Raw genomic sequence first — 14,368 nt, 5'->3', positions numbered from 1 at the left:
ATTAAGGCTCCGATGGCTTGGTGCAACGAGTTCAATTTTTGTGTTTTTTTCTTTTTTTTCAATGACAAAACTTTAATCTGTTAGAAATTTTGAGTAGAAATTTCTTTGTCCCACATTGATCATTCCCAAAAGTTTTCCTCACTTTATAAGGCTTTGTCCCTTATAAAAAGTAGGGGATCCACACACCTCATTTTACTTCTCACACACCTTTTTAATTTTCGGCCATCTGATCGGATGAATTGAAGAAGATTAACGGACAAAAATTATCAAGGGGTGTGTGAGAAGTAAAATGGGGTGTGTGGATAGCACACCCCTAAAAAGTAATTGAAGTGATAGGCTTTGGAGATTGAAATTAGGCTCACCCTTAGGGTTGGGCTTTGGGGTGTACTAATTAATTGGTAATTAATATATAATTATCAAAAGATGCTCTTGGGGTGTAGTAATTAATTAATTATATATTAATTATCAAAAGATGCTCTTTTTCTCTAATAATTAAATTAATTAATTATTATCGGATTTAAGTAATTATTTTTAATTAATTATTTTTTACCAACAGACTCATCTTTTCTCTTTTCAGATGAAGTCTGAAGTGTGAAAAAACGCAGAAAGAAAACACCCCTATGAGAAGATGTCTTCCAACAGATGCATCCCTTTCTCATACCTGTTGCGAACAGGCATAATCATATTATATATACATCTATCTGCATGACATTTAGAACATAGAAAATACAATTCTTCTTGTATAATCCAAAACATCCTTACTAAGAGAACCACATAGAAATTTGCCAGAAGCCAAGTTTTCCGCTACTGGAATTTTGACTTAATCGTTGAATCTTGGTAAAGCAGACGTCCGTAGAACCACAAGCACTGAGTAGGGACGAAATTTCTATTTCAAGGACATTGCGGTACGCAAGTCTCGATCTTCAATATTTCTATTCAATATTATTTCATTGTTCATACACTGTTAATTTCCTATTTGCATTTATTATTTATTAGCATATATGATTTTATCACAGATTGTTGACATATATCCAACATAATCTAGGTATAAAGACAAAACAAACTACAACCGAACTGATATCTGGCGACTGAAAAACAAGTTGATACCATCAAGAACAGATCAACCCCGAAGGACCGAATCTGCTTTGATACCAAGTTGAATATCAGAGTGTGGAACGAACAAAACTACAAAATAATAAGAATATTATTAATAGACAAGAATGCAGGAATGGCTACAAAACCCTAAAATGCTACGTCGTAACTAACTTATTATATCTGAATAACAAAACTCTCTATTTATAATAAACTAACCCTAGTCCCTAATAAGCAAGAAAACGAAAACCTAATTCAAATGGGCTAAGCCCAAATCCAAACAGTAAATAAATAACTATTTTCCTACAGGCACTAGCTGCACTTTGACGAAAGATGGAGGGATGCATGGATTTTGGACATTGATGATACGCTACTTTTGACTATGCCTTGCTACAAGAAACGAAATTTTGGGTAAGACATTGTATGTTTGATTCAAAACTACGAGATCATATACTAATTTTCAGGCGTAGTAATTTTGTAAAGCAATTTCTTTTTGGGTGAGAAGTTGAACCTGACTTCTTTGGAGGAATGGATGGGTTGTGGAAATGCGCCTGCTTTAGAGAACTCGCTCAAACTATTCAATGAGATGAAAGGCAGAGAGCTGCAGATCATTTTGATTTCTTCAGGGAGGGAGCTTCTAAGATCAGCCAGATAACCGTGTTATTGTTGGCCTGGTATTATGGTTGGACAAGCCTTATACTGAGGTCAGTTCTCTCTCTCTCTCTCTCTCTCTCTCTCTCTCTCTCTCTCTCTTTTCAACCCATTGCGTTTTAAGTTTAAACCTCTCCTTTTTTTCTTTTAGTGTAACTTAGAATAATAATATCGTTTGTAATAAAAAATGTTGGCTATTATGGATGGACAAGTTTCTTGAATAGAGACTTCTGTGTCAAGGTACTAGTCTGCTCAAGACATTAATACGTGTCTTCTCAGAGGACGGCGACAAGTTTCTTGGGTAGGGACATCCTGTTGGAATGATTTTTTCCTATATAAAGAAAACCATTGAATTGGTGGAGAAAGAATTCGAAGCGGTGGATGAAACGTTAGTATCTTTTTTTTTTTAGTACATTGATATTTTTACATCAAGAAAATAGAGAGTTCGGTTAAGTCACACAATGGACAACTTAATTTGGTATCGAATTCGCCATCTACGATATTCGATCCTAAGATCTCTCACTTTCAAGTGAAGAAGAATACCACCAGACCGTAGTACTGAATGACAACGTTAGTTAACTTTGAATAATTGCTAATTTGAATTCAAATGGCAGTTATTTATCCCACCACTTGGTGGAGAAGGTTGTGTCTGATAGCAAATTAAGTCTTTGATCAATTTTATGGATTAATCCTATGATTAATATATTGCAACTCTTGATAAAGATTTGTGACCTATTATTAATATTGCAAATTGGTTCAAAGGCTGTATTCTGCAGATTTCGACCAACCCAATTTCTCTCTCTTTGTGCATAATTCAAAGCCTCCTCCATTGTTATACAAAAGCTGTAGACATTAAAAGCTCCAATATTAGTCTCTAGTTAAATCTTGAGTTTTATTATCTATTTCTTTTGAGTGTTTAGTGTTTGTCCTAGGAGTGTGCAAAACTTTGACAAACAACAAGCGTAAGCCCCACTTTAGTATATCCACAATGCTTATTCGCATATCCCTTTGTACACTGAATGTAAGAACAAATAGTGTGAGAGATAGCATATACGAATAGTCTGAAAGCGTATTTATACGTGCCTTGGGTCGCCCCTTTCAGGGATGGACATTTTTTATATAGATGTCTAGCATCTAATTTGTTTTCACTTGTTTTTGTTGTTAGGGGTGTTGAAGAACTGGGAGGAGTGCAAAATTACAAGACTACTGTGACAAAGCAACTGATCGATGATGTTACACCATTTGAGGCTTTGTAGGAGACCAATTCAGCAGCATCAATGGACTTCCCAGCGCCAAATGGACATTCAAACCCCGAAACCCAATAGACTACATATTTTGAAAAATTACGGCATTTCACTTTTAATACCTTGAATTTTATTGCATTTGCATCCAATTCAATTTCTTTTAAGTGAAGAACTATAAATGAAAAGTTGCAATTATGATCATTATTTCATCATTTGTTAAACCGTGAAGGATCATCCCTCAATTATTACAGTTCCAACATCTCAAACGTAAACTAGATACATTACATGCATACATATACATCATTTTGGTACATAGCTTCCATTTTCTTCTACTCCATCTTGGCCCTACCGGCGGCATTCATCTTAGCGCAATAATCGAACAAGCTTCCATCGAAGCAGCGTCTAACGGCTTCTTTCGACAGCAAACCCTCCTCGTCCCTAGCAAGCACATACAATAGCCCCCATTCCAGCTTACTTGTGATCCTGCCAAAATCAGGCTCACGAGTTAGCTAAGTGAAGAACAAAAACTACTTACTCGTATCAATATTATATTTGAAATGTAGCATACTACGGACCAAGAATGCTTACCATCCAAAGAAATCAAGGGCAACTCTGTTCCCCTCGGTCATGGCCCAAAGCTCTCCCAACGTGAACTTGTCAGGCACAGTATGGGCATACTTACTAAACATGTTCTCAATGTTGGCTGGGCTATACCTGGAAAATGATTGCACATAAATTCTAGTGATTTCTTTAGCAGCCAATATTGAAGATGGTTACTTTGTCGCATTTTAACTTATAATTACATACCTTCCTTCTGTGTCATATGCCCCGGAATCGCTACCGTGCTTTGCCTTGTGAATGTTGTAGATGTATATGGGAAAGAAGGGAGAAGGAATCCACCCCTGTGATGAAAATTACAAATTCAAGATATACAATGCAGCTTTAATTAGTCACGCTTTTTCACTTCAAATCGCTTTCTTCTCTACCACATTTACGCTCATTTCTACCACAGTCGCGTAGCACATGATATGGCAGTTAGTAAGTGCTTTTTTACATCATTACAACATCACGTGGTGTTTGGTCTAAAAGTGGAAGCTCTATATTCAACCAACTATCGAGAAATTGTCTTCTTTTTTTTGTGACGGTACCCGAGCACCATATTACAACATCACGTTGTGTTTACTCTTAGACTGGCTGTTAGTAACTAATTAATGGGCTCTTAAATAATTACGGTCCCTTTCTAATGAAAAAGTGTGAAAACAGTATGCAACTTACAGGCAGAGTGGGATAACTCATAGCCCCATTGATAAGAACAGCCATAAAAACGGCGACGATTGGGTTGAAACCTATGGCCCGACATCCTGATTAAAGGGAAAAGAATAAAGCACGCATGAGAAGCGACATTAAATCCACTACAAGGTTGCCTGAGGTTGAATATGTACAATTAATTAAGTAAAGGTACGTTGAAGCCAGCAAGATTTACCGGTAAAAGTTTCCCACGGATAGACGATGCCATTGTCGTCCTGGTCGAAAAACGCAATATGCTGCTGAAGAACACTCATGTTACGGTGCTGATGGCCAACTGTTCCTGTTGGATGGTTTGTGTCTGGAGCAACCAATGCTCTGGGCATATCTGAAGTTGGGGGTGTGTCAAAGATAAAATAAAGAGTGAATTAGTGTCCTGAAAGGCTGTATTAGCATTTTATTTTCTTTCTAACCTACCTGAGCATGTTACAATTTCCAGAAATTAGATAAAAGTTGTGGGGTTTCAATTGGGTACATACTTGTTCAATTTAGCGCAGAAATTCTTAATTAATCCTGTTATATTTTGATGTAATATTATTAATTAAGAAATTCAAAATTTATCTTGTAGAAATTAAAAATCAAAACTATACAAGCAGTGTCTTGCTTTTGAACCCCACAAAATAAATTTGGCCAAGTTGGCAAGAGCAGTGTGCATCGAAGTTTGAATCCCCTCTCAATGATTCTAGTGCAATTACTCTATCGTTCGTCAAATTGAGAGAGAGAGAGAGAGAGAGAGAGAGAGAGAGAGAGAGAGAGAGAGTAACAGAAATGAATTGAAACTGGTCTCACATACATGGTTTAGGAAGTTTGGTTTCCAAGTCACTCCTGACTCTCCTCTCTATAGTCACAGGTGCATATGGAGCTTCTGTTGCCAATGCTTCATTCTCCATCACAGCACTCGCAGCCATAATTGATAAGGTTTTCTGTGATCTTCTCTGACCTCTCTCTCTCTCTTTCTCTCTCTCAATAGCATAAATAAGGGGGTGGTGCAGAAATATAGGAAACTATCTAGGTGATGTATATTTTGGTTATAAAGAGCGGTGGTAGAGAGAGAACTAACATAGGAAAGGAAAATAAGAAAGGAAAGTCGTCCTCCCATACCCCCAGCCAGCTAGTATTACGTTCTGCGTGGCAAGAAATGCAAACACCACCTTATTTTGGGGAGCAAGATGTGGCTCGATGTGAGAAATGCATGCAAATCTTGTATCACGCCCTTCTTACACGTGGCCACACCATGCACGTAACTCTTTCTCTGTGTGTCCGTGTGTGTTGTAATTTGCTCGACTTCAGCTCAGCTACATACACTACCAGAAATTTGGTCTTGCCCGACGAAATTTCAGTCTGAAAATGTGTTTATTTTTTAAGTATACACCTTTCCGACACAAATCATGATTAAGTTGAGATAATCCTATAGTAAATAGAGATATTGCAAAGTAGTGTCCATGGCTTCGATATGAACGTAGCTCAGAACGAATCACCGCAGAGAGCCTTCTTGTTCGAATCACCAAACTGACCCTTAATAAAGAAAGGGAGGAATAGAGGAGGTGGGAAAAAAGTATGGACACCTTCTTCCCATCTTTGCTCATCCATACCTTTTTTTATTATACAATTGATCGGTTTAAATTTAACTAAATTTCAATTAGTTAAATCTTAACAGTTCATTCGTGAAAAAATATCGGTTTAAAAGGTAAGGTGATAAGGTTTTTTTATAGCAATAATATACTTCAAATTCACGAGAATCGAACCTTAAATTTATCGCTTAAAAGTAAAAAAAAATATTACTAGACCGTAGTACTAAATGATAGGTACGCCAATACTGAGACATTTATAATAATAATACAATGACGTATAAAATTTTTCTTCAAACAACATTGTATTTTTTTGGTCGGAGGGTATTGGTTGTCGGCCCATCTAGTTGGTCTCATGCGGGCCTTCCCAACGGGTCCAGCCAGCGCATAAAACCCAAGCCCGTGGATCCTCCAAATATAAAGACCCGATTCCAAAACCGCTGCCTCTCTCAATTCCCCTCCTTCCAATCAACAAAACCCAGACGCTCAAGCGAATCAAAAGGTTTCCACAAGTGACAACAATGGCGACAGAGATTGCAGCAGCGGCGCCGCCACCAGCGGTAGACACAGAGGAGGATATTTCGGCGGCGGTGGCCGCCGATACCAAGATACAGGCAAGCAGCGGTCCCCACAAGCTGGAGAGAAAGTGGACCTTTTGGTTCGATAACCAATCCAAGCCCAAGCAAGGCGCTGCGTGGGGCTCCTCCCTCCGCAAAGCCTACACCTTCGATACCGTCCAGGAGTTCTGGTGGTAAGAATTAGATTACATAACCTAAACCTAAATCCCCATCTCTTCCTCTTTTATTAATTTGGGATTTTTAATTATTGGGTTTGAATATTGGATAATTTAATTTCTTTTAGTTTGTGTTTTTGTATTTGTTAGTTTTGTTGGAGATGTGGGTTTTTGCTGAATTTTGCTTGTTTGTTGATTGGTGCTGTGATTTATAATTAGATTATGTTTGGTTAATGACAACATTTAGTGGAACTTTTCCAAATACAAGTAATGTACCGGAGTCTTTGGTCCCTTTGTTTCCAAAAAAAAAAAAAATGAGCTTTGTATTTAGATTATGTTTGGTTGATGAGAAAATTTAGTGGAGAATTCTGCAAGTCCAGTCCATTAAGTTACTCAACTGCATTTAGTTTCATTGTGGACCTACAAACTCAGATTATATGCAAATTCACTTCATTCAAGTTCTGAAATTTAATCTGATTCGAAATCCCCTATTTGACGTTGAGATGCAATATCTGTTTGCAGTCTGTACGATCAGGTATTCAAGCCAAGCAAGTTGACACCGAATGCAGACTTTCACTTGTTCCGGGCTGGAGTTGAACCGAAATGGGAGGATCCCGAGTGTGCTAGTGGAGGGAAGTGGACTGTCATCAGCAGCAGGAAGGCCAACCTTGATACCATGTGGCTAGAGACTGTGAGATTTTGATTTCCTTATCAGTATTCATGACATTGGTTCACACACACACACACCCCCCCGTATAGGAATGAAGTTTGGCATACTATTGGCAGACATTGAATCAAACATAGGTTTATACTTGATTTCACCTACTTAATGGTTTTGATTGACATTGCAACATAGCATGCCAAACTATGTGGACACTGAATATTACTCTATATATAATTATATATATAGTCACCATATCCTCCTCACCGGTGTGAATGGTTGGTGTTTCTTGCTCGCTGTGGGCTGAAGCGACTGTGTATTGGCCTAAGCACTTTGATTCATGTTGCATTAGGTTTATTGGAAATTTGATAATAATGGGTTCTTGTTTTATTGCGCAGTTGATGGCACTGATAGGGGAGCAATTTGATGAGGCGGATGAGATTTGTGGAGTGGTAGCAAGTGTGCGCCAGAGGCAGGACAAACTTGCACTATGGACTAGGAATGCTGCAAACGAAGCTGCACAGGTGTGATTTGGATGGTTTTGCTATCCTCGTGTTTGTTTGATTTATACTCACTCCTGAATGGATTTTGATCTGCTTTGCTATTAAACAATGATATAGCTAAAGCCCCAATTTATATGCGATATAGATCTCTGCACATCCTAAAAAGAAGCAAAAGCATCCATGAAGACATTGCGACCCAATAATGCTCCATTAATCAACTGAAATATGATTACTAATACAAGATATGTTTGATATATATAACTCGCTTGATCTCTGCCCCATCAGCAATAGTTGGATCCCTATAATTGATTACATTTCCCGTGGTTTTGTTGCAAATTTAAGATGTTGCAAGTGTCTGAATCTTGTTATCTTGTCATGCAGATGAGCATTGGGAGAAAGTGGAAGGAGATAATCGATGTTACCGATAAGATGACCTACAGCTTCCATGTAAGTTTCAGTCGGTATTATTTGTGTTGGAGTACTCTTAATCCTATTTCTCACTTCTTCTGGTATTGCAGGACGATTCCAAAAGGGAAAGATCGGCAAAGCCTCGATACAATGTGTAACTGATTTGGCGCTTGGGTCTTCACTCTCCATTACTAAAGTTGTGAACACCGCGACATTTGTCTACTTATTTTTATTAGTGTAATATGATCTCGTTCCTTATGTTACGATTTCGAAAATTTTCTGAAGTACGCGGATACTAAGTTTTGTTTGTAACATTGAAAATTTCTCTGAGTACGCTTAAAAAGTAAGTTTTGTTTGTAATACACCCATGATTTACTTGAGTTGACAATCAAATGAATCAGATCTGCATGTTTGCTAAGAACTTTCTGCAACCTTATTATCGGTATCGATGTCATGAAAATGGGATCCGAACTTGGATCCAAGGGGTGGACAGGCGATCCTAGTCAACTGACGTAACTTACATATGCGTTTTTCTGTTGATTTAGTGAAGGAACATTGCAACAAGAGTGAGAATGATCATGAAAAGTGCATATATTATGGAGACAAGACATGGAATTCTACATTGTGGTGATGTTTAAGGAATCCCAGCAGGTGGAGACTGGAGAGTATATGTATGTGGAAGTCGTTTAAGAATGAAGTATGAAATCAAACTACAACATCAAATTTCTACTTGTGAAAAAAACGGGAGGCCATCCAAGGTCTACTGATTCTATCACGCCAGGAACCCCAGCCTCTCTCCGTTCTTCTTCGCCAGACGAATCAGTCCTTGCCTTTGTTTCGCGTCTGCTCCTATCGATTTGCAGAACTCGGTAATTACCTGCACGGAAAATAGGGTTTGTCAATAATTCTACAACATCCATATGAGACCACCTTTTTTCTTTGTTTTTAAAATTGTTTTGTACCAACCAATTATGTTTTTAAACATAATTTGTTTTGTACGGAAAATAGGGTTTGTCAATAATTCTACAACTAAAATTGTTTTTAAACAGAAGGCCTCATTTATTCGACAATTTGTTTTGTACCAACCAATTATGTTTTCATCTTAAATAATTGAAAAAGAAGCTGGAAAACTGAAAATTTGATAGTTACTAATTTGTAGCATTTCGAAAGTGATACTTCTCTTATTCGAGCGATATTCTAATTATATTTAAAGTAATCTACGAGAAAGGAGTTCAAATAGAGAAGCACATGAACTAGGCCGAAAATCGAACATCTAACACCAAAATTTTTATATAAATATTCTTAGCTAGACAGAGTCACACAAATGAAAGATTTATATTAATTACCTGCGAGTGCAAAGCAATAGCTTTGCCTCTAATCTGATTGAACCTCTTCTTGCCAACAATGTTACGCGTGACAACAACAAGAGGTGCAAAGACACCTTTGCCTTCATTGACGTTCTTCATCATCGGCTGCGCTCTCACCGCCTTCCCAACTCTCACTTGGTTCGGGACCGCCTTCACCAACGTCCCATAATCTTCTCCGACAACCGAACTCCCCCAACTTCCATGGAACGACGAACTCAAATTTGCAGAAACTGAGGTTGCCATTGAAACAACAGTGCCTCTAGTTTCTCAGACGCTTGTGAGCTTTAATGTTTTTTGCAATGGTCGTTGGTAGGGAGGGTTTTGTTGTGGAATTTTAAGAGCCTTTGGTTTCTTTTAAGGATAGCAAGTTAGGAACCACATATATTTATGGCCTTGGTTTTTTCTGTTCAAGTTTTTTTTTTTTTTTTTTTTCCACGTGTTTTATTTGTACCGCGGCACTGACGGTCCCTATTTGTTGGGAGGACGATCTGAATCTGAATTCCTGGTGGGTTTGGTCCACTTGTCACCTTCCTAGAAGCCACTCTGTCATGCGTGGGATGATCTTAGCCGTTGGTTTTAGAAACCTTTCTAAAATTTTCATACAGGGACATTTTAGAAGGCAAACTTTGAATTATATTGAACGGTGCATAATAACAACGGACTTCATTGGTTTGAACTTTGAACTACACTGTTCAAATTTGTATACGTAGTTTAGGTGTCGGTATGGACAAGCACTCAAGTTCGGATTCTCTTTTTCATAAGGTAGAGTAGGTTAGACTCTGGTATTGACAAAAAGAAGTGACCGTTAGAATTGGAAAAGAAAAACACCTAGCTTCTGGCACATACGAAGTTGTATATCAATGACTGATTGACTTACATGTAAAAAGTGAGACGGTGTTTATTGTGTAATTGTATGTCTACAATTCAACTAATTCCTAGTAGCTACATGTGAAGAGCGTGAATTTTCAACCATTGATGGTTGAAGTCACGAGAAGAAGATTGTGGAAAAGGGTTTTAAATTTGCTTCCCGCGGACGGTGTTTGATGCACACCGTAAGTGTCACTGTTAGAAAAAAGTGGCAAAGCTGTTAGAATTTGGAAGCCACAGACAAAAACAGCATGATTAAACGCTGAGAAAAGTATTTCCACGTCAGTTTTTCGTCTTCAAATTCCACTAATTTAGAAACAAAAGAAAAATCTTTCTTCCCAAGCAAAGAAGAATTTCTAAAACGTATATTGTTATTTCTTTTAGGAATTCTGAAAGGGAAGAAAAAGAAAGTGAAGAAGAAAATCAATCTTACACGAGGGAGAATCTAGAAGATCATACATTTCAAAGAAAGAACACTTCCAGCAAGAGATGAACGCTGAATTTCTGGAACTCGGTAAACCTTGGAAGGTATAACCGATTCCCATGATGCGTTTTTCCAGCTCTTCCTGCACGTTGAAGAACATGTAACGAACATATGTATCTACAAGTAATTAGAATGATAAGCAAAGACAATCAGTTCGCAACCAACAAAACATGATATCTTGGCCATCTCTTTTAGAAGGGCCGTGCAATGTTTCAAGTGATCAGTAGTTCCTTAGGTGAGAACTACACATTCTGTTTCTAGATTGGAGTGCCACTACATAGATGTTTCATTTCGAAATACGAGTGTTAAAAATGATTTGATAGAAAAACGCACGAACAAGGGAAGAAAACCCTAGGGAACATCGTTTCCAAGTACTTTCTGCGTAGAAGTTAAACGGATCAAGATTCAAAGTATCATTACAGACACGAACAAACTGCACCGTAAAGTACTGCTCACCTCCAGTCTTATAGCAGTTGTAGAGTACAAGATGCAGGAATAACAAAAATGAATGACTATTGTTTGAGAAAGCGTAGCAACGTACATATGTTTTTACATACTCGTCATACTGTCACAGTATAATTGCACCCAATCACCGAAGAACGCAAATAACACACGTGCAGCAAAGTTTAAAAAACGAAATGATGACTGAACTCATCTACCTAAAGGCAAAATAATTCTACAACAGATTTAAGTGTAACGGCATAAAGCAGTGATATCCTATGATTGCTAACAACTTAGAGGGAATATATGCCAGTTGATGGGTTTTACTGCTCTTGGCTAAACTGTTTGATGTCTTCTACCTATGGGAAAAAGGTAATTGAACTTTCAAATCTATATATTGGAAGACACAACGATGTAGCAAAAATGTATTCTTGAAAAATTTAATTCGCCAATATTAGCATATATAGCTTCCATGGATTCATTTAGTAAATTTCATCCCAGAAAACATCTTGTTCTATAAAAAGATACAAAATAAATAAGAAAATGAATGTAATACACAAGGAAAACCTCAGTCCAAGAGAGAGAGAGCAAATCTCCTTTCTATAATAATTCAAAGGCTTTTTAGCCAAAATAGTCCATGAGATTGAAAATCAATAGAAATGGTCCCTGAGATTATCCACCATCCATTATTTTGGTCCTTCCGTTAAACTCCGTTAAGTGTCCCGTAGCTCTTAGCCGGAAGTTTGGGCAATTTTCAAAGCTTCGTAACTCAATCGTTTCTTAATCAAATTCGATCCATAATATATCAAAATGAAGATAGGAAGGTGTAGAACAAGATTATACCTATGTAGAAGACCAATGGTTTCCGGAGATAACCGAAAAATAGCCTGAAAGGTGACTGGTCCGCGGGAAAACTGGAAAACTTGCCGGAAACTGGGTAAACTTTAAACGTTCATAACTTCTTCAATACTCAACGAAATCGGGCGATTCAAAAATGAAAATCATACTTCTCAATGATATGAAGAGAATGGTATCTTTTTTGATGGCCAATTATCCATGGTTTGGCCGTAAAATGGATCAAAAGTGTCTAACTCGAGACCAAAATAGCCACTTTCAAGCTGTTTTTAGGCCAAACCACCGCAATTTAGCTGTAAAAAAAGGTACCATTCTCTTCATCTTGTCGAGAAGTACGATTTTCGTATTTCCGCGTACCAGTAACCTTTCAGGCTATTTTCCGGCCATCTCCGGCAACTAGTGGTCTTCCAAAGAGGTATAATCTTGTTCTACACTTTCCTATCTTCATTTTGATATATTATGGATCAAATTTGGTTAAGAAATGATTGAGTTACGAAGTTTTGAAAATTGCCCAAACTTCTGGCCAAGAGCTCCGGGACACTTAACGGAGTTTTTAACGGAATAACCAAAATAATGGATGGTGGACAATCTCAGGGACGAAAGTGATATGTTATGCAAATCTCAGGAACATTTTGGCTAAAAAGCCTAATTCAAATTTGAAAGGGGAAAAATACAGAATGAATATAATATCAATGCATTAGTTTATGTACAAGTATACGTTTCCTTACAAGGTAGCACCAACATTCATATAAATTTCAGCAATGCTTTTCGCCACTGCCACAATAAACTCTAACACTTTGGAGGTCGAGGACTCAATACATACACCTTTATGGGAAAGATGAAACGTCATTGACCACAACAGTCCCCGAAATTAGATCTCCATTAAAAAAAATTTTGTTTGCCTGCATTTCAAGCTGCTATGAACCATGAAAGGGAAGGATTATGGCATCAATGCAAAACTCTTCTTCCAGGATTCCAACTCTATCTTCTCACTTGTGTATATGTTCTATTAAAAGCATTGTCTGGAAGGAGTCTAGACAGCCAATACAGTCAACAGCTTCAATGCAAAGCAGTAGTCTCAGGTACATTGGATGCATGCAATGTCCTTGATCAAAAAGGTTTTCAACATTTAGTTTGTTTATGAGTAGGAAATAGGTGTCCACTCTATAACAAGCCTAGCACAAAAGGTCATCAAGTGATCTGCTGTTATGTGTGAACCATATATACCATATCATTCGATACAGAGTGAGTTATTCAGATGGTATGCCCTTACTACTATCTTCTTTTCAATAGAAATGATGTAGGTGGAAATGGTCATGCATTCCAGATACGGGTATCGGTAATTTAGAAGCTGTACAAATCATCTTTCAACTACCTATCATCACTACTCACCATTTTCGTTCCCAACTCCTTCCTTGGCTTAGCTGAAAGACCCCTTCCTAGCATCTCTTCCTTATACTGCCTAGCCGTGTCTAACATTCCTTTCTCCACCAAAGCATCGATTAAAGCATTGCAAGTAGAACCATCAAGACTACACCCAAGTGTTTCCATCCTATTCCATACGAGACAAATTGGTCTCGGGAATCCCCATCTCCCAAACTTCCTCATAAGCATCACGAAAGTGTCCATCCTTGGCTGAACCCTGTAAATGTGAGTTACTAAAATAATTATGTAAATATATTGTAAATATTAAGAGTCCTTTATTAGGAATGATTTATAGTTGTGTCCTTTATTGATTATTGTTTCCATATAGAACAAGGATTGTATATGTATATATTTCAAGGAAGTAATACAATGAAAAATTATCCCATAAACTTCTAATTGGCATCCGAGCCTAGGTTGTCCTAACCCTAGAATATTTTTCTTCAGTTGCTATGCACGGCCGACTGTTTTTTTTTCTGCAATTCCCTTGCAGAACATCAGGCTACATGTGTGTGTGTGATATTGCCATGTGTGAGTAGGAGTATTGTGGTGTCAAAGTATCCCCATGGGTGTGCTGTTCTGCTGTGTAGTTTCTTGTAAGACAGAATGGCGTCTTTGGAGGATAACGGGGTTCTGGAATTGAAGGGAAGTGCTCGTAACCCAACCAATAATCCAATATTGAATCATATTGTTATTCAGAATGATGTGTTTACTGTACCAAACACCGTGAAGCTAAATGGATCGAATTATCCTCTTTGGTTCGAAGT

General features: G+C 37.7%; 3 protein-coding genes across 3 annotated transcripts; 1 reads left to right on the top strand and 2 right to left on the bottom strand.

Annotated features, from left to right (window-relative positions):
* Positions 1 to 3,189: 3,189 nt before the first annotated feature.
* On the bottom strand, positions 3,190 to 5,200 carry LOC103927016 (peroxygenase). Its single transcript, XM_009335913.3, has 6 exons — positions 5,086 to 5,200; positions 4,471 to 4,620; positions 4,263 to 4,348; positions 3,795 to 3,889; positions 3,576 to 3,701; positions 3,190 to 3,470 (listed from the first exon to the last, which is right to left on the bottom strand). The coding sequence occupies exons 1-6, from the start codon at positions 5,198 to 5,200 to the stop codon at positions 3,317 to 3,319; spliced, it is 726 nt and encodes a 241-aa protein (XP_009334188.2). The 3' UTR covers positions 3,190 to 3,316.
* A 1,100-nt stretch (positions 5,201 to 6,300) lies between these two features.
* Positions 6,301 to 8,583, top strand: LOC103927034 (eukaryotic translation initiation factor). The gene is made up of 5 exons (XM_009335934.3): positions 6,301 to 6,611; positions 7,116 to 7,284; positions 7,653 to 7,778; positions 8,139 to 8,204; positions 8,276 to 8,583. Exons 1-5 carry the CDS (start codon positions 6,382 to 6,384, stop codon positions 8,321 to 8,323), a joined length of 639 nt encoding a protein of 212 aa, XP_009334209.2. The 5' UTR covers positions 6,301 to 6,381; the 3' UTR covers positions 8,324 to 8,583.
* Positions 8,584 to 8,738: 155 nt separating this feature from the next.
* On the bottom strand, positions 8,739 to 9,853 carry LOC103927033 (protein PROTON GRADIENT REGULATION 5, chloroplastic). Its single transcript, XM_009335933.3, has 2 exons — positions 9,512 to 9,853; positions 8,739 to 9,042 (listed from the first exon to the last, which is right to left on the bottom strand). The coding sequence occupies exons 1-2, from the start codon at positions 9,773 to 9,775 to the stop codon at positions 8,938 to 8,940; spliced, it is 369 nt and encodes a 122-aa protein (XP_009334208.2). The 5' UTR covers positions 9,776 to 9,853; the 3' UTR covers positions 8,739 to 8,937.
* Between the last annotated feature and the right edge of the window lie 4,515 nt (positions 9,854 to 14,368).

This window comes from the organism of the source record quoted next, unplaced genomic scaffold (assembly GCF_019419815.1).
Source record: "Pyrus x bretschneideri cultivar Hongxiangsu unplaced genomic scaffold, Pyrus_bretschneideri_v1 Contig73, whole genome shotgun sequence".
Classification (NCBI taxonomy): domain Eukaryota; kingdom Viridiplantae; phylum Streptophyta; class Magnoliopsida; order Rosales; family Rosaceae; genus Pyrus; species Pyrus x bretschneideri.
Note: the sequence above shows the minus strand (reverse complement) of the source record. Positions and strands in the feature narration are given on the sequence as shown.

Excerpts from the sequence above, each read along its gene's own strand:
- LOC103927016 (XM_009335913.3), bottom strand. The coding sequence starts at position 5,200 with ATGGCTGCGAGTGCTGTGATGGAGAATGAAGCATTGGCAACAGAAGCT. Across the intron at positions 3,890-4,262 it reads TGAGTTATCCCACTCTGCCT|GGGTGGATTCCTTCTCCCTT; the intron begins GTAAGTTGCATA and ends TTTTCATCACAG. Across the intron at positions 3,702-3,794 it reads GCATATGACACAGAAGGAAG|GTATAGCCCAGCCAACATTG; the intron begins GTATGTAATTAT and ends ATCATTTTCCAG.
- LOC103927034 (XM_009335934.3), top strand. The coding sequence starts at position 6,382 with ATGGCGACAGAGATTGCAGCAGCGGCGCCGCCACCAGCGGTAGACACA. Across the intron at positions 7,285-7,652 it reads ATACCATGTGGCTAGAGACT|TTGATGGCACTGATAGGGGA; the intron begins GTGAGATTTTGA and ends TTTATTGCGCAG. Across the intron at positions 8,205-8,275 it reads AGATGACCTACAGCTTCCAT|GACGATTCCAAAAGGGAAAG; the intron begins GTAAGTTTCAGT and ends CTGGTATTGCAG.
- LOC103927033 (XM_009335933.3), bottom strand. The coding sequence starts at position 9,775 with ATGGCAACCTCAGTTTCTGCAAATTTGAGTTCGTCGTTCCATGGAAGT. Across the intron at positions 9,043-9,511 it reads CTATTGCTTTGCACTCGCAG|GTAATTACCGAGTTCTGCAA; the intron begins GTAATTAATATA and ends TTTTCCGTGCAG.